Source organism: Leucoraja erinacea, chromosome 23 (assembly GCF_028641065.1).
Source record: "Leucoraja erinacea ecotype New England chromosome 23, Leri_hhj_1, whole genome shotgun sequence".
NCBI lineage: Eukaryota > Metazoa > Chordata > Chondrichthyes > Rajiformes > Rajidae > Leucoraja > Leucoraja erinaceus.
In genome coordinates, this window is record NC_073399.1 from 6,234,921 (window position 1) to 6,257,863 (window position 22,943).

At 43.6% G+C, this 22,943-nt stretch overlaps 1 protein-coding gene across 3 annotated transcripts in view; it reads left to right on the forward strand.

Moving 5' to 3' along the window:
• Window positions 1-22,943, forward strand: part of gas7b (growth arrest-specific 7b) — a 340,981-nt gene that overhangs the window by 163,240 nt on the left and 154,798 nt on the right. For all 3 annotated transcript variants that reach the window (XM_055653722.1, XM_055653719.1, XM_055653720.1), the window contains exon 2: window positions 5,598-5,718. In XM_055653722.1, the coding sequence (XP_055509697.1) occupies window positions 5,598-5,718 (121 nt within the window). The remainder of the gene's footprint in view (window positions 1-5,597; window positions 5,719-22,943) is intronic.

Consider the following 22,943-nt stretch of genomic DNA (forward strand, 5'->3'; position numbering starts at 1 on the left):
ATCAAAAGTACAAATATTAAAAATGTCAGAGAATCTTGGGGGTTTGCTTGCTTGCCTGATATTGTTATTTAAATTAAACACATTATTGGAATAGTAATTAAAATGCTGGGATTTTTGTCATGATCAAAAATGTACCAAATTAAATACCAGATAGCAAACATTTATTAAATTAAACCTGAGCTCATAAATAAATGACACAATTATATAGCCTGTGAAGCATTGGTGATACGAACACTTTGCTCCCACTGCAGAAAAAACATGAAATGCTGGTAATATATTCAAAATTATTGTTTAACTAGAGTCAAAAATAGCTTAAAATGCTCAATACATTAAGTTTGTCAAAATAATGAAGGATGAAGCAAATTCACATGAATGTGAAAATAGAAATGTTATTAAATTAAATTAGTTAGAATCGGAAGGAACTGCAGATGCTGGTTTACACCAAATATAGACACAAAATGCTTGGGTAACTCAGCAGGACAGGCAGCATCTCTGGAGAGAAGGAATGGGTGACATTTCAGGTCGAGACCCTTCTTCAGACTGAACCCAAACCCAAAACATTCCTTCTCTCCAGAGATGCTGCCCGTCCCACTGAGTTACTCCAGCATTTTAGTTAGTGCCTAAATTAGGTAGAAGTAGTTTGCAGTTATGTTGATAAGTCAACTCAAAGCAGGAAGTTGTTTGGGATGATTTATTAAAAATGTTCTTTCCTCTTCTGGTGTTTTGGGTAAAGAGATTTATTTTAATGACTGATGCGTTTGCATGAAATTGACTATTTTCTGTTATTTAAGCCCATCTCATCCACACTGCCTATTTCTCACAGTTTAAGGATAAGGGGGAAATATTTTAGGACCGAGATGAGGAAAAAAAATTTCACACAGAGAGTGGTGAATCTCTGGAATTCTCTGCCACAGAAGGTAGTTGAGGCCAGTTCATTGGCTATATTTAAGAGGGAGTTAGATGTGGCCCTTGTGGCTAAAGGGATCAGGGGGTATGGAGAGAAGGCAGGTACAGGATACTGAGTTGGATGATCAACCATGAACATATTGAATGATGGTGCAGGCTCGAAGGGCCGAATGGCCTACTCCTCCACCTATTTTCTATGTTTCTATGTTTCTATGTTTCTTTCTGCATTTATCCATTCTCTCAGTACTTGGTCCATGGCCTTTTATGCTGAGACAATTCAAGTCCTCATCTGATGACTCTTAAATTCTGCAATTTACTGTTTTAAAAAAAACACCATAGCTTGCAATTAAATACATTTTTGATGCATGATTTATGTGGCCCCAAATCTGATTAATTTGTTGGGCCTCTGGGATTCTTTTGTGGAACTCGATATAAAAACCTGGAATTTATGTTGTTATACAGAAACACATGTGCTATTTATTTGAGATGAACTTTGGGCAGCTTTTAATACCACTTTTGTAATACTCTGAGTATTACAATTGCATGTGTAGGAAGGAACTGCAGATGCTGCTTTGAACCGAAGATGGACAAATTCCTGGAGTAACTCAGCGGGACAGGCAGCATCTCTGGAGAAAAGGAATAGGTGACGTTTCGGGTTGAGTCCCTTACAATTGTACTTTGGTTGAAATGAAACTACAAGAACATATGCAATGTGTAGAATCCACAGCATGTTTTATAGTTGATTTTTCCTGGGTGAATATTTTACTAATCAAATATTTAAAAAAATTCTGAATTTAATCTGAAAACAAAATACACGGTGTTGAAATATTCAAAAGCTGTCTGGCAGGAAGACTGTGACCATTGAGTTTGCACAGGGCGTTGACAAATTCTCGCAGTGGAGCCCTTCCTGTACGTTTTGTGAATTATAAATTTGGCCCTACCTACAATTGCTCCATAGTCAGCAAACCTGAACCCATCTGCTTAAGATATTGTGTCAAACTGATCTTCATCTCTGCTTCCTGTCAGTTGTGTTGTGTGAATAAACTTGAGGCTTGTACAATTTATTTCACTGCTACCTACCTCATTTGTTCTATATCTCTCTATATAACTGCCCATATCTCTTGTTTCCCTTTCCCCTCACTCCCAGTCTGGAGAAAGGTCTCCACCCGAAACGTCACCTATTCCTTTTCACCAGAGTTGCTGCCTGACCCACTGAGTTGCTCCAGCTTTTTGTGTCTATCTTCAAAAAGTATCTTGTTTTGTTTTCGCCAGAGCAATGAGAACACTTGTTCCCTTGGACACCCACAGACTGAAATCCATTTCAGTTTCAACTTAATTTATGAGAGAGGAAGAGGCGGAGACATAGGGTGTGGGAGAACTGGGGAAGGAAGGAGAAAGCAAGGACTACCCGACATTGGGGAAGTCAATGTTCATACCGCTGGGGTATAAACTGCCCAAGGGAAATATAAGGTGCTGCTTCTCCAATTTGCGGTGGGACTCACTCTGGCCATGGAGGAGGCCCAGGACAGGAAGGTCGGATTGGGAATGGGAGGTGTAGTTGAAGTGCTGAACCACTGGGAGATCGAGTTGGTTCTTGTGAACTGAGCGGAGGTGTTGAGCAAAGTGATCGCTAAGCCTGCGCTTGGTCTCACCGACATAGAGCAGTTAACACCTGGAACAGCGGATGCAATAGATGAGGTTGGAGGAGGTGCAGGTGAACCTCTGCCACACCAGGAAAGACTGGTTGGGTTCTTGGATGGAGTCGAGGGGGATGGTAGAGTGACCAGTAATGTTATGATTCCTTTGACAGTGTTTTGATCACCTTTCAATTATATTTGTCCAAAATCATGTCTATAGGGGAGTCCGAGCATGTTGTTCACCTAGATTTTCAGAAAGCCTTTTCTGGTGCCACATGTGAGGCAGCTACAGATGAGAGTCCATGGTATCAGAGGGAAAATACTAGCATGGATAGCAAATTGGCTGGATAGCAGAAGCAAAGAGTGGCAATAAAGGGGGGCTTTCTCGGGTTGGCTGCCAGTGACTAGCAGAGTTCTGCAGGGGTCGATGCTAGGGCCGCTACTCTTCATGTTGTATTTCAATGATTTGGACGAGGGGATTGAAGGCTTTGTGGCCGTTTGCAGATGATACAAAGATAGGTGGAGGAGCAGGTAGTGTAGAGAAAGCAAAAACTCTGCAGAAAAACTTGGAAAGGTTGGGAGAGTGGACATGGAAGTCGGATAGAACAGAGCATAGTAAACTCTGGCGTTATGCATTTTGGTAGTAGGAATAAAGGCATAGACTATTTTCTAAATGGGGTGAGATTACAGAAATCGGAGGTGCAAGGTGACTGGTACAGGATTCCCAAAAAGTTAATTCGCAAGTGGAATTGGTAGTAAGGAAGGCAAATGTGATACTCGTATTTATTTAGAGAAGACTAGAATATAAAAAAGGGATGTAATGCTGAGGCTCTGGACAAGTTGCATTTGGAGTCTAGTGAGCAACTTTGCTCCCCATATTGGAGGAAGGATGTGCTCGCTCTGGAGAAGGTCCAGAGGAGATTTACAAGAATGATCCCAGGAATGATTGAGATAACATGATGAGTGTTTGATGGCACTGGGCCTGTACTCACTGGAGTTTTGAAGGATGAGGGGGGACCTCATTGAAACTCAGAAATTAGTGAAAGGCCTGAATAGATTGGATATGGAGAGGCCGTTTCCACGAGTGGGAGTCCCTCAGGATAAAAAGATATAACTTTAGGAAGGAGATGAAGAGGAATTTCTTCAGTCAGAGGGTGGTGAATGTGTGGAATTCATAGCCCCAGAACGCCAAGTCAATGGATATTTCAAAGGCAGAGATTTATAGAATTGTGATTAGTATGGGTGTCGAGGGATATGGGAGAAGCCAGGAGATAAGCTTCTTCTGAATTCTCTGGGGTGGAACCCTCTCCAAGACAGACGTGAAGCTCACCGTTTGACCTGTTTTTACAAAATGTTAAATGGCCAGCTCGACATAGACTACCAAATCCAAACCAATTAGGAGTAGACAAGGGCATTCGATCCAATTTGAGATACCAGCTACCAAGACAGATGTGTACAGCAAATCATTCTTCCCCCCCCCCCCCACAATTAAAGCATGGAATAATCTTCACCCTACCATAGTTACCCAACCAGATGCAACTAAATTTAAGGTAACTCTTTCTTCCCAAAAACCCTTTCTGGCTTAAGTCCTCCCTCCACCACCTCCAGTTTAAATTCCATTTGGAATATTTTGGAGGACCAAGAAACCAAGAATGGGGTTGAGAGGGAAAAATAGATCAGCCCTGGCCTAATTCTGCTCCTATCATATGAAAATGACTAATTTATCTCAAATGTCTGGCTATCAGCCTTTCTGCCATTTGAAACAGTTCTGGTCTCAAAATCTCAACAGTTGAACCCCCTTATTCTTTTTTGCTCCAGTCTTGTGTGTTCTGTCAGCCCTAATGACACCCCTCCCCCCCCCCTCCCCCCACCCACCTCTCCCATTAAACTATTGTATGTATCACCTTGTGTGTTGCTTGTCCCTCTGGCAACAATAACCTCCTTTTATCAGGGAGATCTCTTTTCACCCAATCTATTGATCCTCGGCCTCTCCCCAACTTAAATCAAACGTGTTTTCTCCTTTTCCCCAACTCTGGTCTTTGGCCTGAAGCATTCACTTTATTCCTTCCTCCACACATGTGACCTATCTGGACATTCACACCTTTAGTAGCACAACTTTAGTAGCACTGTGTTCACAATTTCAAGTAGCTCTTGCTTTCCCCCTCTCTCTCCATTCCCTACCCCTTCCCAGTTCTCTGACCAGTCTAACTGTCTCCGGCTACATTTTATCTCTGTACTACCCACTCCCCTGACATCAGTTTGGTGAAGGGTCTCGACCCGAAACGTCACCCATTCCTTCTCTCCAGAGATGCCGCCTGCCCCGCTGAGTTACTCCAGCATTTTGGGTCTATCTTCACACCTTCAATCTTGTTTCCACCATTTTTTGGCAATATATTGATCACTTTAATTCTGGAATAAATGTCAACATTTTTTGTTCACTGTCTCTTGACAATTTTGTAATTTCACTTGTGAAGCAGGCATCCAGGAAAGCATTATAATTGTTAACTATGATAAGAAAAATGATTCTCCCAATTATATACTTTTTAAGAGTAATGGCATTTCACATGCAACATAAAAGTATGACCTATCAACTGATCAACCTCTGACACCATGCACAATACTCTTGGGCAACATAATAAAAGATAATCACTAGACTTCATAATCCATATCACCAGTGAAAATGTATCATTGGGCTAAGATATGGATGGTGCCTGCCAAAGTTAAGTCCTGTTAATAACCACACTTGCCTAAGCAAATCTAGCGCTGGATCAATATGAAACATTAAACGTCTGATTGCATTAAATGGGTACTACTTCACGTTGATTCAATAATCTTAGACCATCAGAACTTTAGCCTTTTTTAAATTGACTTGAATTTCATTGAATTGTCACTTATTATTATTTATAAGCTAGAACGAGCTGTACATGGAAACAGAATATGATCTATTACTGGGTTTGACAAAATCGATTACATTTATTGTGCAGGAATCAATGCTTTGCTGTCATGCCGTGAAGGTAAAATAACTGAACATTTATGTGTGTGTTTTTTTGACAGAAACCTGGACCAGTAAGCTCTCAGAAAATTGAGGAAATGGCTCACACTCCATTGCCGCATGGTTGGCAGTGTTACATGTCACCGCAGGGCCGGAGGTACTATGTCAATACCTACACAAGTGGTAAGCCTCATGGAGAAATGCTTTAATGATGTCCTGATCACAAATTTCTAGGAACCGGAACATACCTTGGGATAATTGATCCTATTTGACAGATTTGTTGAAAGTTTGTCTGGATTGCGTATATCCATTCCACATCATGGCTGTCCTTGTTTGTTTTTGCGCATTTTCATTATCCTTTCTTAGTCATTTGAAACACAACTCGCTGATACTCCTGTGATGCCAAACCTCATCTTACATTTTCAAATGCTCCCTGTCGATATCTACTTTGCAGGGAGCTTCTTTGAGGACTATCATGCAATCAATGGTTATCAAACATATATTCCCAGATCCAGTGTTGTACCAAGCAGAGGTATCAATGGACCTCCAACACTCGACTAATGCCGATTTGTGGCAATGGACCATTCGGATAATTTCGTCCTAATTTATTTTCCACCTTTTAACAAACGTAAAGCTCTGGGTTGATTTAATTCCAGCTGATCTCAAGTCACAGCTGATTGAGGCCCTCGAGTTGCAGATAAGTTAATGGAATCCAAATACTTCCTTCATTTTGCTCTTGATTATATACTTGCTGTAAAATTATATTGAATGATGCACCAACATTTCATGGAATTTCACACCCATGATAAAGACTGACCACTTAACAGATATCTGTATCTTTGTCATTGTGGAGTACAAACATCTGCTGGTTCATGTACTGAATTCTTGTGGCAACCTTTTAATATGTTGTATGAACATCTGCATTATAATCTGCAAAGTTTGGATCCATCTTAAATAGATTTTAATTTAAACCTTGAAGGGCCCATTGGCCTGATATTGTAAAGTATTGTGATCTTGTGAAATAGTTTAGTTTGAGGTCTGAGTGGTTTGTAATGTATGTTCTTCTGGGATATATAATGAACTGAAATCCCACCAACTTGATGTTTTCTTCAGGCATCTTGTGAACCACATTTATGGCTGGGTTTATGGTTTTATACCTGACCTTACTGGCTGGATTTCAGGAAAGAAAATGATCTGCATTTACTTCAACAAAAGGAAGTGTTTAGTCTGTAGATAAAAGGTTCCCCAGGCTGATCTTTGAAGGTGCCACTGTGGAATTTGTTTTACAGTATTTGTGTAATACCATGACCTTACATCAACATCTTCCCTCAGTAACACATACACTTTTCGGAACACGTTGGGCACAACATTTAGATTCAATTAGATCTATTCTTGCTCTGCTGCTCTGCTGAAACATGACCCCCAGGAAAATAAATTTAGTGTTAAAGGCCAATTGAGTGGGTCACACCCAGAAATGAGTGCAAATTGTACAATGTAGACCAGTGTGTTTCCTGAAGGTGAAATCCATTGCCAAGTATTGGCTGAACGGTAATCACAGCAATAAATATAGTCATACAAGCCTTTTGGCCGAAATTGTCCACTCTGAGCACAAGCGTTTGTTAGCGAAATCACTCACCCCCCCCCCCCCCCCCCCACCCCTCTCCCCAAAGCAGGCAGGCATGTGCATCAATGGCTCCCCAGGCTAGGAAAGCTCATCATTTTATGGCCAAAGGGCATCTTGTGAGACAGTCTGTCAGAAATATGGCAGGTAAACTAACGAGCAACGTCTCACTCTGCTGACTTCCTTCAGATGAAGTCATCAAGGTGTCCAGGAAACGTTGCATTAACCATCCGGAAATTCTCAAGAGCCAAGGCGCCCTGCACATTGAATGAATGGAATCTTTTTTTTTCCTTGATGAAAAGTCTGGTTAGTAAAGGGAGCCCTTTCACGATTATGGTAATGGTGCATTAACTATTGGGCATTCAGCAATGTTATCAGTGCCTGAGATGTCACTGGTTCTTCACTGAAATCAACTCGGATCTTTTCACAAATTCATTCAAATTTCAAAAGAAAGGTCCCAGCCTGAAACGTCACCTGTCCTTGTTCTCCAGAGATGCTGCCTAACCCGCTGCGTTACTCCAGCACTTTGTGTCCAGTTTCTGTTTGAATGTTCACTGTTCCATGCAAGAAAACATTGTCAAGTCCTTACCAACCGTCATGTTCTAAAATGAGAAGCCCATCACAGAACATGGAACATAAGACAGGACAGCACAGGAACAGACCCTTTGGCTCATTATTTCTGCACCAACCCTGATGCCGACCTAAACTAATCCTATCTGCCTAAACATGGTCTCTATCCTTCTATTCCTTGCCTGTTCATGCATGCACCCACCTCATTTTGGAAATAAGTCAAAAACGTCTGACTTCAATCTTTCCTTTGTAAAGCAGACGAGCTTGAAACAGTCTTAACTTTTGTCTGAAACAACTGGGCGTAAAGGGGCTGTCCCACTTGGACGACCCTAATTAGCGAGTTTAGGAGAGTTTGAAAAAGTGTCATGTTGAAGACCGCCTTCGACTATGTAGAAGACTAGCTTCGACTAGCTTCGGGAAAATTGGACACTGAATAGTGGAGAGTGAAGAAGACCTCCTTCGACTATGTTGAAGACTATCTACGACTACCTTCGATTACCTTTGACTGCCGTCGATTACCTACGAATAACTTGCCGATCCTCTACGACCCACTACGACTAAACCTACGAGTAAAAAAAGTATCGATTTTTTCCATGGCGACTTTTTTTTAACTGTAGAAAAATATGCCGCGACCTAGCCGAGGCCTCAAGTACGCGGGGACTATTCTTGAGTATGAAGGAGAGTTACAAAGACCTCCTAGGACCTTGTGTCAACCATGCTGCGAGTATGAGTCGAGGGCAAACTCTTCTAAGCTCGCCAATTAGGTAGCCGCAGTGGGACAGCCCGTGTTGATGGGCCTTCTCTTTACATTTGAAGGACTTGGAATAGCTTCAACTGCTTTGGGCTGGCCTTGGTCATCCATCTTGAATGCTAATACAAGATGATGAGCAGCCCTTCTGTGAAGAAAGTTATAAAGAAATCCCACAGCTATGTCAACAGTTTCCCTGAATGCACAACATTGTCACTGTGGAACCCACACCAACTGCTTAACATTAATTCCTGTATTTTAATGGTTACATAGACAATAGGTGCAGGAAATAGATACATAGACAATAGGTTGATCAGAGTCTTAACATAGAACATGGACACATGGAGCTGAGGAACAAGAAAGGGATGATCACCTTGTTGGGGGTTTACTACAAACCCTGGAATAGTCAACGGGTATTAAAAGAACAAATTTGCCAGGTAGACAAATCTCCAGGGCCTGATCAGATGTATCCGAGGAAATTGCGGGTGCCCTGGTTGTAATTTACGAGTCGTCCTTAAATACAGGAGAGGTGCTGGAAGACTGGAGGGTGGCAAATATTGTGCCTCTATTCAAGAAGGGCTGCAGGGAAAATGCTGAGAACTATAGGCAGAGGAGCTTAACATCTGTAGTTGGAAAGTTACTAGAGTATTCTGGGTGATAGTTTATACAGGCATTTGGATGGGCAAGGGCTGATTAGGGATAGCCAGCATGGTTTTGTACTTGGGAGGTCATGTTGCAGTTGTATAAGGCGTTGCTGAAACTGCATTTAGAATGTTGTGTTCAGTCCTGGGTACCAAGTTGTAGGAAAGATATTGTCAAGCTTGAAAGGGTTCAGAAAAGATTTATGAGGATGTTGCCTGGACTAGAGGGTGTGAACTATAAGGAGAGGTTGAGTAGGTGGGGGTCTCTATTCCTTAGGAGGATGAGGGATGATCTTAGAGAGGTGTACAAAATCATGAGAGGAATAGATCAGGTAGATGCACAGTTTTTTGGAGAGTAGGGGAATCGAGGACCAGAGGCCATAGGCTCAAGGTGAAGGGGGGAAGTTTTAATAGGAATCCGAGGGGTAACCTTTTCGCAAAAAAGGGTGGTGGGTGTATGGAACAAGCTGCCAGAGGAGGTAGTTGAGGCTGGGACTATCCCAACATTTAAGAAACAGTTGGACAGGTGCATGGATAGGACAGGTTTGGAGGGATATGGGCTAAGCACAGGCAAGTGGGGCTAGTGCTGTTGGGACGTGTTGGCCAGTGTGGGTGAGTTGGGCCGAAGGGCCAGTTTTCACACTGTATCACTCTATGACTCTATAACATGCAATAGTACAGGACGGGAACAGGCCCTTTGGCCCACAATGTCTGTGCCGAACATGATGCCAAGCTAAACTAACCTCATAAATCTACACATATTCATGCGATGATCTAAAAGCCTCTTGGATGTTATTTATATTATCATTAAGAAGCATCATCAATAGGTTGACAAATCTCACAGACCATATTTAATTTAACACTAGTGATAAATTCCCTCTTGAGTTGGAATTGCATCTGTGGCATAATTCTGGCTCGGCTCAATGTTCTCGATTATTTCACTTGCTCTGGATGTTGGCTTGTGCCCAGCCTCTGATGACAATGCTTTCAAGAGACCCTTGTTCTTTTGAATTGCTCTCTTTGTTTGGTGCAGTCAGCTGTTAATGGTACTGCTGGTACTTGACTAAGACATGCCACCACCATCTCTGAAGCTAAGCACACATTCATTTCTGGCTGTTGGCCATGAAAAATGCTAATGATTTTATTTTGCTTGGTCCTTTTGTATGGTTTCAAACACTCATCAATATGCGCTGCGGTGATTACAATTCCCAGAGAAAGCTGTCCCTTCTCCATTTTCTTTTGGGGGTTTATTTTTATTCCTTTGCAACAATAATGCATTCAGCAAGCTGTGCAGCAACAAACAAAGAGAGAAATTATATCCGGAACAGTATAAGGATCTTGGAGAAGTAAGGAAAACTTATCGGATCAGTGATGTTTCCAACTATTCAAGAAAGAGGCAAGAGAGAAAATGGCGATGGCAACTCAGTTATTAAAGAAAGTGATGAAATCTCGGGAAAGCCTCATTCGCATAAATCATCATTATATGAATGAGGAAGTCTCGCTACACTTAATCAGAGCATAATACAGCACGGAAACACGTCTTTCAGCCCATCTTGCCCATTGCAACTAAAATACCTCGCCTAAGATAGTCCCATTTACCCACATTTGGCCCATTTCCGTTTGACTCCTCCCATTTCCTCCAAATACAAGGCGTAGGTAGCTATGAGTACGCGCATGGGCCCTAGCTATGCCGGCCTCTTTGTAGGGTACGTGGAGCAATCCTTGTTCGAGACGTACATTGGCGGCTTCCCTCTTCAGTTCAGGGTTCCCGGGTCTGCAGTGGGTGAGCCAGGCTTACTGCTGGGGGATAGCTGTGGAATCACAGCCTGCCACACAGCAACATGGCCTGATCACTGGCGTGTCAGCTATTAACTATCCATATTAGCAACTCGCATGGGGGGGGGGGGACCAAGTGTTTATGTATTTTAAATTAATAGTAAAAAAGTTAGATGAAACATCCAGGAGATGCTGGGAGATAAAGGGGAATACAACGCTCACAAATGGATATAGGCATGTTTTATAAGTAGGCAAGCAGATGACAAATAAAGTATTTAGAATGGAAATGTGAGGTTAGGATAAAAGAAGTCTTGCTCCAAATTTACAGGACCTTGGTTTATGTTGTATCTGGTACTTTGTCCAATTTTGTTCTCCTCTATTAAACATATATTTAGAGACAATGCAGCAAAATTGATTCCCGGGTTCTGGGCATGAACCAATGAAGTAAGATTGACCAGAATGGTCTTAAAATTTGCAGTTGTTCAGAAGACTCTAAGATGACAAGGTAGATACATTTTCCCCTCATGAGAAATTTTTGAACTAGAGGTATAGAGTTTCAAACTAAGCAAGATTTCATCTCCACATGAGAATATCTGGAATTCTCTAGCTTGGTGAGCAAGGAATACAGAGTCATTGAGTATATTCATGATTGAGAGAGAATTTTGGATCAGAGGGGTATTGAGGATTATGGGAATTAGGCAGGAAAATTAAGGCACCATTCATGCTGGCCATTATCTTATGGAGGGTGAGAGACTTTGCACAATCTATTCCAGCTGCTTTCCCTGGCCTTGCATTGTTCCATGATGCACTCAAATATGGCTGGTGGATTGGTATTCGACTCCATGCTTCTGAATGGTTTTTGGTACTTGTGAAATAGCATGGTGGTGGCCTTTTTGGTTGAACCATTTTTGTGTTGTGACGGGGTTCCAGATTTGCCCAGTGTGCATTGTAGCAGTCAGAATAGTGGGAGGAACATCGACCGGCGGGGAGATAAAGAGGAATAAAACATCCACAAATGTAATGTCCTGTTTGTGCTCGAGGCTGCAATGGCATTGAAAGAACAGATGGTCGTTTACCTATGCAGACAGCTGATTGGAAAAATAGCATCCTGCACATGGTTCCGAATTTGCGGAATTAAGCTGGTGTCTCCGTTTTCTGAAGATACTTTAAATATTTCTTCATCTTATTTGCAAATTATGCTGCGAGAAAATCATGTCCAATGTGTTGGATTAATTTTGTTCTCCAAAATGGGCAATTGAATGTAAAAATGGTTAGTAATTATTTATCATTCATTATTCATGACTTGTTTTCTGAAATGCTTGCAGCATTCCAAAGAAAACAGACATGTAATTTGTTTAAATATTTGTAATGATGTTGTGGGCATCAGGACAGTTTCTCCCAGAGATACCGTGTGGAAGCAGGCCCTTCAGCCCACAGAGTCCATGCTGGCCATCGATCACCCGTTCACACTAGTTCTATGTTAGATCCACGATCTCATTCACTTCCTGCATGCTAGGAACTATTTTTATAGAGTCAATTAACCTCTAAGCCGAAGCACCTGGAGGAAACCCGTGCCATCACAGAGGGAACATGCAAACTCCACACAGATAGCACCTGAGATCGGGATCAAACCTGTGTCCCTGGCGCTGTGAGACAGCAGCTCTACCATACTGCCTTGCTAGCATCATCAAAATTGAAGAGCCAATGTGGGGTCTTGACCCGAAATGTCAACCATTCCTTCTCTCCAGAGATGCTATCTGTTCTGCTGAGCTACTCCAGCATTTTGTGTCCATCTTCGATTTAAACCAGCATCTGCAGTTCTTTCCTGTACAATGAGGTACCTGGCATTGCAATTACTTGTGAGCAAATGCATTGGCGTGCTATGTCTTTATTTTTGCTGATTCTTCCTTGGAATATGAAGGTTAACCCAAAGTGCCTGCAACATTTGTCTCTCCAATTGTATCACTTCCCTTTCATTTGTGGCAGTGTATTTGATGTTTCCCCTGTGCTTCCTGTTCAGACTGATTGTGGTGGGGGGATGAGTGGGGGGCGTGTAAGAAAAAATGGGAGAGAGAAGATGCAGGACAGAACCTGGCAAATGATGGGTGGACACAGAATGCTGGAGTAACTCAGCGGGACAGACAGCATCTCTGGAGAAAAGGAATAGGTGACGTTTCCAGTCAAGACCCTTCTTCGGACTGAGAGTTGGGGGAAAGGGAGAAGAGATATAGACGGTGACGTCGAGAGATACAGAACAAATGAATGAAAGATATGCAATAAAGTATTGATGATAAAGGGATGTTAGTTGTGGCCTAGGTTAGAGATGAGTTACAGACATTGAGACTCAACAAGACGGCTTTGAAGCTAGTACTGCGACTTGAGTGGGGGAGGGATGGGGAGGGAGGGGATGCAGGGGTTACTTGAAGTTAGATAAATCAATATTCATACCACTGGGGTGAAATATGAAATGCTGTTCTTCCAATTTGCATTTGGCCTCAGTCTGACAATGATGGGTGGATACAGGAGAGAGGGTTTTGATAGGCAGATGTTAGGTCAAAGGCCAGAGATAGAAAGAGGAAAAGTGTGAGAAGGATAGATGCCAGAGGAAGGAATGTAGGCGTGGGGGGGAGAAATAGTTGTGAGTCTAGGGGGGGCACAAGTGAGTGGGGCGTTTACGTTAGTTACCCAATTCAAAGACCATGCCTTTGGGTTATAAGCTACCCAAGTGGAATACGAGGTGCTGTTCCTCCACTTTGTCTGTGGCCTCACTTAGACAATGGAGGAGGCCCTGGTCAGAATGGGAGGGGGGGTTAAAATGGTTAGGAGCCGGGTGATCAGTAGGCCTTGCTGGAGTGAACGCATGTGTCACCGAGTACATGTAGACGTGGCGACCATTTCAAATGTCTGAAGAAGGGTCTCGACCCGAATCGTCACTCCAGAGATGCTGTCTGACCCGCTGAGTTACTCCAGCTTTTTGTGTCTTATCTTTGGTTTAAACCAGCATCTTCAGTTCCTTACTACACGTTTCAAATCTATCACTTGCCATTAGTCCTGTAGACAATAACACGTACCTTCTTCAAATAAAAAGTGAATCTTTTAAGAGCACTTGATGTAAGCTGCTCTGTTTGTTTTTCATTTAAATAAAGATGGTGCCAATCTTTTTTTGAGGCCGGTACTACCTGCAAACATGGCATTGGCTGAACAGATTAGTCTTGGATTAGCAAGACAATGTCACCGTCCTATCTAAACACATGTCTCCTGTTGATTACGAGTTCTGAAAACAAGATATAAATGGATGATCTCCCAAGAATGTTCCCATTTGATGAAGTTATTTGACAGATGTTGTATATGTTTAAAGCTGGCGCTGTCGTGAATCACAAAGTGAATAAAGATGTTGATGAGCGATAATTGGCAAGGGATGAAGTTCTTCAGCACTGATGTAAATATTTAAAGCTCATAAATACTTTGGAGTGGTTGATGAAAGAGCTAACATCAGAGGCTTTTTTTTCTCTCCTGAGTGCCAGACTCCAGACATGGCAGGGATCAAAAAAATCAGGCCTGAACTGCAATCGGCCCAGTTCTCAGGGCATTACTTTGGAGAGACAAAATTGAATGATGTTGCTGGCATGTATGAGGTGAAGAATTTCATTCGAATTGAGCCCTGTGTCGGGGGTTATGGGGAGGAGACGGGTGAATGGGACGAGGAGGGAGAGATAGATCAGCCATGATTGAATGGCAGAGTAGACCTGATGGGCTGAATGGCCTAACGCTTTGCCTATCACTTATGACCTTATGTTAAATCTGCCAACCTTGGGTGAGAGTCTACATTGAGCGCCTCATCCTGTGGGTTTTTTTATCCAGTTAGTCACTTAAACACAGTTTAAATGTACAAGGTTGTTGCTGCATTGACGTTTTCATGTTTTAGGTTGTGACTATGATTTATTGGGCACCATTTGAATACTGTCGATTATTTTGCCACATAAATCACTTTGCATTCTGCAGTTTTCAGGTGTGTCACACCCATCTGACAAATTGTGGGAGACCTTGGAAATCTACAGCCACCAAAAGGCACTGTGGACTAACATGTCTGTGCCTGGGTCATAACTGTAGTAACATGGACAAGACTTAAATTAGCATTTTCATAGCCATTCTATTGAATTATGAAATCATGGAAAGGCAATCTGACTGTAGCAATAATTAAGCAGTTGCTGCCATCTTGGTCTTTGCTGTTATTGCTGCAAGCCATTGGTTCACCATGCAAGCTTTGCAATGTACCAAAGACTGCTTTGAGCACATTTACGTTACCTGGTGTTAGATGGATTGAATTATTCAATCCAAAATTTTCATACCTCCTGATGATTCGCAGAAAAGTGTTGTAGTAGTGACACACACAGGCTGTAGATTGGGGCTTGGTGCTCCTCTTAAATTAGGCTTAATTTTCAAAGCAACATTCTTCAAAACAAGTATGAATGGCACACATTTGATCATTGGCTACTAATCTGCAGCTTCCTTAATATCACAATTCTCCATTACTCTTTAGTACATTCATGTTGCATTATTATGCCTTGATTTTGCATGCCTGATTCACCGTACATTCAATTTGCATCTTATGATAAAAGTAACATTTGCAATTGAGTGTAAATGTATTGGGTTAGAACTATTCCTAAACATGATAACAGGAGCAAGAGCTGCAGAAGAAATTAGCTTAAGCTTGGCTTTACAGTCTGCAGATTCTAATCTATTACTTTGAGCAAATACAGAGTGCTGTTGCATATATCGCTACTAATTTTTAATTTTGCTGGGGTAAATAAACAAGTGGCTATTTTTCTCTTTAATTGGCGATAATCGTTTTGTTTGAAGTTTTTAAATGGAGAGGAAGAGCTGCTTAGTATGAGCATATTCGCCTCTGAGTTTCTTTGGTGGTACTGCAAAATACTACCACACAGACGAGACACAGCTAACAGCTACAGAATGTTGTTTGTCTGAGATAGCCATTCGCAAACTAAACAATGGTGTCTGGTACAAGATTGGATCACATGGCCCCCTCTGTTCCTACTGGTTCCTACTCACAGTTTTTAAACAAGGTTTTATTAGAGAAACCCTTCGACATTGATGATAGGTCACTTGGCCACTTTTTGTGTTCTTTTTCCTTTTCATCAGCCAAGAGCACACTCCCCTCTCTCTGTGTGTGAGCTACGCATCTAACACCAGCTGCTCCCAGCCTGTAGCTTCAAAGATAATGATGGAAAATTCCTGCTGGAAGCATTTCCTGTCATAGATCAGAAAGACTCCTCAAAGTAACTGCCTTCTTTAGAGTCTTTTAAAGTAATTATAGATATGACTGGATTCGACAGTGTTTGGTACAATGCCCTTTCACCTCCAACAAATAAGGTTATAAAAGAGTCAAAACGCTTGGTTCATCTGATGTCATTCTAATGGTTAATGTCTTTATAAAAAGCATTTCCTTAACATGGTTAATTTAAACACGTCTCACACCAGACATGTACATTAATCTAGCTAGAAGAGAGAAGTGAATAGTTTATTGGAGCGTTTCTTCAGTGTGGAAGCAGTACATTGAATCTCAGTGTCCTTTGTGTATTGGTGCAATTCAACTAGCTGCATGTTCCATATCTGTCATCTAACTTTCAATGGAGTTAAAATGCCCTTGGTGGCACGCAAAGACTGGGGGAATTTGTCTCACGGAGTAAACCCCAGTAAAGTGAGTTTTCTGGGCCTTGCTGCAGATGTTTTGGCGAACCTTGCATACATCAGGCAGTCAAATGCCCTGCACTACAAATGTAACTCCACATCTGGAGCAATAGGAGCCATTAAAAATGAGAAAGCTATTACATCAACTTTATTTTGAATGCTGAAATAAATATCCAAAGTGGTTAAAGTTCCACTTTTAGGTGCATCATTGGTGATTATTTCCTAATGAATTTTCAGAAATAGTACCCTTGTGAAAAGGAGACAAATAATTTGAAGTATTTTTGAGCCCATAAACATAATATCACAACATTAAATCAGCCCACACCATCACATTTTCAATGAGTCATTTTCACCAGTGTTCCCAGAGGTACCTCCTGTTGCCATTTTCATCGGCAAAATCATTTGCATGAAATAGGTACATGCTCAGCCAATAAAATAAACCCTGCTGCACCGGGACAGATACACTGGATAAAGTTGTTCTCACTGATCTCCCTTGCAATAATTCCCCTCCACCAACGAGAGCATACACACCTATGCTGATTCTCCAATGCAATTCTGAGACATTACTGCTGGTAGATACAATGTTGGACCCATTGGGGCAGCACAGTGGTGCTGCCTCACAGCGCCAGAGACGTCTGTTCGATCCTGACTATGGGTGATGTCTTTGCGGAGTTTGTATGTTCACCCTGTAACCGCGTGGGTTTGCTCTGGATGGTCCAGTTTCCTTCCGGACGGGCCCCGAGGTTGTGGACTGGGAATAATAATAATAATAATAATAAATTTTAATTGTGGGCGCCTTTCAAAAGTCTCAAGGACACCTTACAGAGATTAACAAGAATAATAAAACATATAATCGGAATAAAATAAATAATAAAGACATCACCAATACACAAATTAAAAACAGAATTTGATCCAAAGACAAAAAAATCAAAAACACAATGTGAAGAGAGAGCAGCGGCAGCCAAACCGCGCCAGCGTCCACTCTCCCTTCCGACAGCCATCTTGGACACAGACTAACATATCTACTTAAACACAAAAAAATCATCCCCCCACAATGGTTACCACTGTGGGGGAAGGCACAATGTCCAGTCCCTATCCCCAGTTCACCCAAAGTCAGGCCTATTGAGGCCTCCTCTATTGCCTCTACGGAGGCCCGAAGTTCCTGGCCATTCTGGCCGGGTGCTGTTGCCCCAGCATCGGGAGAGTCCTCTCAGCGGCTGGGCCACCTGGAACGGCCGCTTCCTAATTGGGGACCACGGCTTCCGAAGCCGACAAGGCCGCGCCGGTTTGGAGCTCCCAGGCTCCCGATGTTAAAATCGCGCCGCCCGCCGCTCCGCTCCACAGACCCGCAGCCTGGAGAGGTGTTGATCTCGGCGGTCACAGCTCACCGGAGCTCCAGCGCGTCGATCCAGCGCGGCGACCCAGGCAAGGCATCGCCCGCTCCGCTCCGCGACGGCGCTCCAGCGCTGTGCCACCACCGAAGCCGAGGTGCTGGGCGGTCCCCGCCAGGAAACGGCGCTCCACGCCCGCTGGTAGGCCACGAGGACGGGTCGACGGGGCAGCCCGGAGAAAAAGCTGCCCCGCCGACCAGGTAGGGACCTAGAAGTATAATTACCTCCTTCCCCCCAACATTAAAAAGTCCATTTCTCCAACAGGCAAAGCACAGGACTTACTAAAACTTCAAAAAAAAGTGAATTAAACAGATGGCTGCTGGTTAGCAGCCGTTCCCCAAGATGGCTCCTCCTCCTCTATGTGAATGCAGCCGGAGGCCTATATCGAGGTGCCACAGTCTCGTTTCCGCCCGGATCACCGTGTAGAAGCCCGGGTCGGGGCCTGGCGGGTCGATGCTTGGGTCCAACGGAGCCCGCGGCTGGATCCCAGGTCGGCACCACGGAGGCGTGAGGTGGGGCGTCGGCGAGGTGAGGCCTTGGCAGCGGCAGTGAAGCATCGCGACGATGGAGCCTCGGTGATGGTGAAGCCTCGCGGCGGCGGCCATGCCTCAAGGGTCGACCCGCGGTCAATGGTCAATGAGAGCGTGGAGAACCGCCGTGAGGGGAAGAACAATGGAGGACCCAGCGTGGGGGAACTGCTGTGGTGGGGGGGAGGGGGACAAAATGGGGAGCCGGCCTGATTTGTCACTTTGTCAGCACCGTAGGTGGCTGCTGTTTGTACACATTGTGTCTGCAAGCAAAGAGTCTCACTGTTCCTCGTCACACGTGACAATAAAGTATTCCTATTCCTATTCCGTTCAAAGACATGCAGATTTGCAGGTTAAATGGTTTCTGTAAATCGTACATAGTGTGCCTGGTGTGAAACTGGGATAACATGGAACTAGTGATCGATGGTCGGCGTCGACTCGATGGGCCAAAGGGCCCGTTCCCATGCTGTATCTGTATCTCTAAACGAAACCAAAGCTTCATCAGTTCCTTCAGGTTCCCAGAAAAGATTCATCATCACTTTGAAGAGAAGCTGTGTCACCACGCGCAGAGCTGCTGTCCCATCTCCAGTGACCCAGGTTCAATCCTGACTTCCGCTGCTAGCTAGCTACACATGTTCTCCCTGTGACTGCATGAGTTTTCTCTGGATGGTCTGGTTTCCTCCCAGTTCCCAAAGACGTGCAGCCTAAAAGGTGGTTTCCACTGTGAATTGTCCCGCATGTGTGTGTGTGTGTGGTTACTGCCCTATTGCAGGTGCTGGCAAATACATTGTTGGAACCATTAGGGCAGGATAGTGGTGCTGCCTCACAGGGCCAGAGACCATGTTCGATCCTGACTATGGGTGATGTCTGTGCAGAGTTTGTATGTTCCCCTTGTGACTGCATGGGTTTGGGGAGGAGGGGGTTGCAGTTAGATGATAGGAATGTGTGGAGAATAAAATGGAATTCAAACGAGGTACTTGATGATCTAGCCTCGTCAGCACGAGTTTGATGAGCCAAGAGACCTGTTTCCATGGTGAATTACTCTGAATCTACTAGCAGCAATATCACTTACTCAACATTTCTAAAACCGTGATCTGATAATTATCTCATTGCCATTGGGAATGTCATGCTGACAAATTGCAATTGTACCTGCAGGACTTCTTTGGATGTATTTAGGCCATTCGAAAAGAGATATAAAAAGAACGATGTGATTGCAAGCTTTTTATAACATGCGCACGTCCACTGCTATTTCTAGTGTCGTGTTAGCTTCTCTGGGAAGGCACCACAAGGCTATCTGAGACCTCATGGATCTGCCTGCCCTGGATCCCAATGAAGTTTCAGCCATTGGCAATAAACTGGTCCCAATTGGATGTAAAATATAGAGCATAGAACAGTGCCACACAGGCGATAGACACAAAAAGCTGGAGTAACTCAGCGGGTCAGACAGCATCTCTGGAGAAAAGGAATAGGGACCCTTCTTGACCCGAAATGTCACTATTCCTTTTCTCCAGAGATGCTATCTGACCCGCTGAGTTACTCCAGCTTTTTGTGTCTAGCTTCGATTTAAACCAGCATCTGCAGTTCCTTCCTACACAGTACAGTACAGGTATAGGCCCTTCAGCCCATCACGTTTGTGTGGCCATGATGTGAATCTAGTCTCACCTGCTCAAATATCATCCGTATCCTTCTATACCCTGCCAGCTCATGTGTTCAAATGCCTCTTAAACATTGGTGTAGTATCTGCTGTTACCACCTCTGCTGGCTGTGCATTCCAGGCTCCTACCCCTCTCTGTGTGAAAAACAAACCACACAGGAATAATATTGAGAGAACCAAGTCTACAGAAAGCTCCTAACCAGAATGATCCTGACCCGAAACATAGCTTATCCATACTCTCCGGACATAAACATTGCTTAACCATGTCCTCCAATGATGCTGCCTGACCCACTGAGTTACTCCAGCACTTCATGTTTGCTCAAGGAATAACATTGGCTCCAGTAAGTGTACCGAACCTCCCTCTCCTTTCCTGAGAATAGACAATAGACAATTGGTGCAGGAGTAGGCATTCAGCCCTTCAATGTGATCATGGCTGATCATCCACAATCAGTACCCCGTTCCTGCCTTCTCCCCACATCCCCTGACTCCACTATCTTTAAGAGCCCTATCTAGCTCTTGGCCCTATCACATGTCTTTGCAACTGTGCTCCTGAAACCATTCGCCTTGTGTTGGATCCAATCCTCAGATTCCTGGCGGCTGGCTTTCGTAACCTGGAACCCTGCCTCGACCCACTGGCCGTGCAATCATTTCACATCATTAAAATCTGCTAAGTGGACTAAACCTTATTGTCTGGTCATCATTGGCCCCCTGCCCTGTAAACCAGAACAATACCAGACTTCAAATCATTGCCTTAATGTGAAGGTAGACACAAAATGCTGGGATAATTCAGTGGGACATTTCCGGTCAAGACCATTCTTTAGCCTTAATGTGAATGTTTGCTTCAGAATAACTTCCTGCCTTTGATTAATTGCACTGCCCGATGTTTGCTGTCTCTTGTCTCCATGCTGTTCGTCCTCACTGTCACAGTCTATGTGACAGACAATTTGTCTCGTGGTTCATGACAGCAACTTCAAGAGGATGAATTACCTTTGATCTGTCGAGTCTCAGCTTCAGTACATGATTATTGTAGGCTAAATATTGGAGGGGGGGGGGGGGGGGGGGGGAGAGGGGGAGAGGGGTGCTGAGGTGACAAAGTGGAGAATGAAGGATGCATAAAATGAATTCAAGACATGATACAAAGAGACCTTAGCTTCCGAAATGAAGCATGTGGCAAGTCCATTGTCACTATCTCACCCCAGAATGAGAACCAATATTGGAAATAAGGCCTGCAGGTGCCTTACATCCCTAATGTATGTTTCTTCCTCAATGACCACTGCTAACATTGAAAACTAAAACAAAATAATCAATAGTCAGATTTATTCGTCACATACACAATAAAGTGCAGTGAAATGAACTTGCCAGCAGCGATCTGAGGATTCCAGAAATCAAAATTAAAACAGGAATTGATGGAAATATTCAGTAGGTTAGGCAGCCATGGAAAGAGAAATAATCACCGTTTCTATCTGAAGAGGGGTCTCGACCCTAAACATCACCCATTCCTCCTCTCCAGAGATGCTGCCTGTCCCGTTGAGTTATTCCAGCTTTTTGTGTTGTCAGATAAGTTCTGGCAAAGGGACGCCAACCTGAAATTGACATTCACTTTCCACAGATGCTGTTGGACCTGTGGAGTGTTTGCAGTAATTTCTGCTGTTTGTTCCTAATAATTAGCCAACACCAAGACCAAAACTGGCAAGACTTGGGTCACCAGAGGAATTCCTCCATCTCCATCCAGTCCAATTGTATAAACAGAAAGACTTGCATTTTAACCAGTGTGTAGGAAGGAACTGCAGATGCTGGTTTAAATCGAAGATAGACACAAACTGCTGGAGTAACTCAGCGGGACAGGCAGCATCTCTGGAGAGAAGGAATGGATGGCATTGAGAAGAAGGGTCTTGACCCGAACTCGGAGTGTTTTGTGTTCTTCAGTCTTACAGCCTAACCTTGGCCAAAGTTCATTGTGATCATTGAGACCTTGTCATCTCCAATGGGCTGAGTGGTGATAGAGATGTGGATTTGACTGTCAGCTGGGAACGGAATAAAGCTGCAAGTACTACCCAATTTAATAGTTGTATCTAATTTTTAATCCTTGTTTTCTTTTTCCTGGCTGGCTGCCAGCTAGACTTATGGAGGAACCTTGAGGACAGAGGCCTGGCCAGGAATTTAGGAGGAAGGCGATGAGGGAGAGAGGAAGATCCAATTGGAGGCATTGGGGATTTGCTTGATCACAAGGAGGGAGGTAGATCAGAATTTTGTGGAGTGGTGCTTGTGTTGGTAGCTCACTGTTCAAATAAAACACTTCCAACGCCACAGACAGAGTCATGAAGACACATGCCTACTTCATGGCTGGGATAACACTCACCCAAACATGACGGATTCATCCCGTGAGTGCACGTTCTCACCAGACTAACCCCGGTTAAATTGGAAATAAATGTGGTGATGGAGCGTTTTTATTTAGAGTTTAACTCCCTACCCTTACTCTTGTCTCTGAGGATAGGGGTGGGAGGGATGGCTGAAGTGTCCCCTCACTTGTGGAGGCATCTGTACAAGTTCGGCCCTGCCTTGGCTGAACTGGCATAGTTCAAGTGATTTTTCAAGTCGTTGCTTGGACAGATTTTTCACCTCATTAGCACAAGGTTTCACAGCATGAATGAAAAGGCCCAAGATGTCAGCCCACTCAGTTCACAACCTGTTTCACACTGAGCAGTCCACTGATAAGCACGGCTACGTATGGCTGTCATCTAATCCCCTACACGAGTAAAATCCATGCCCAA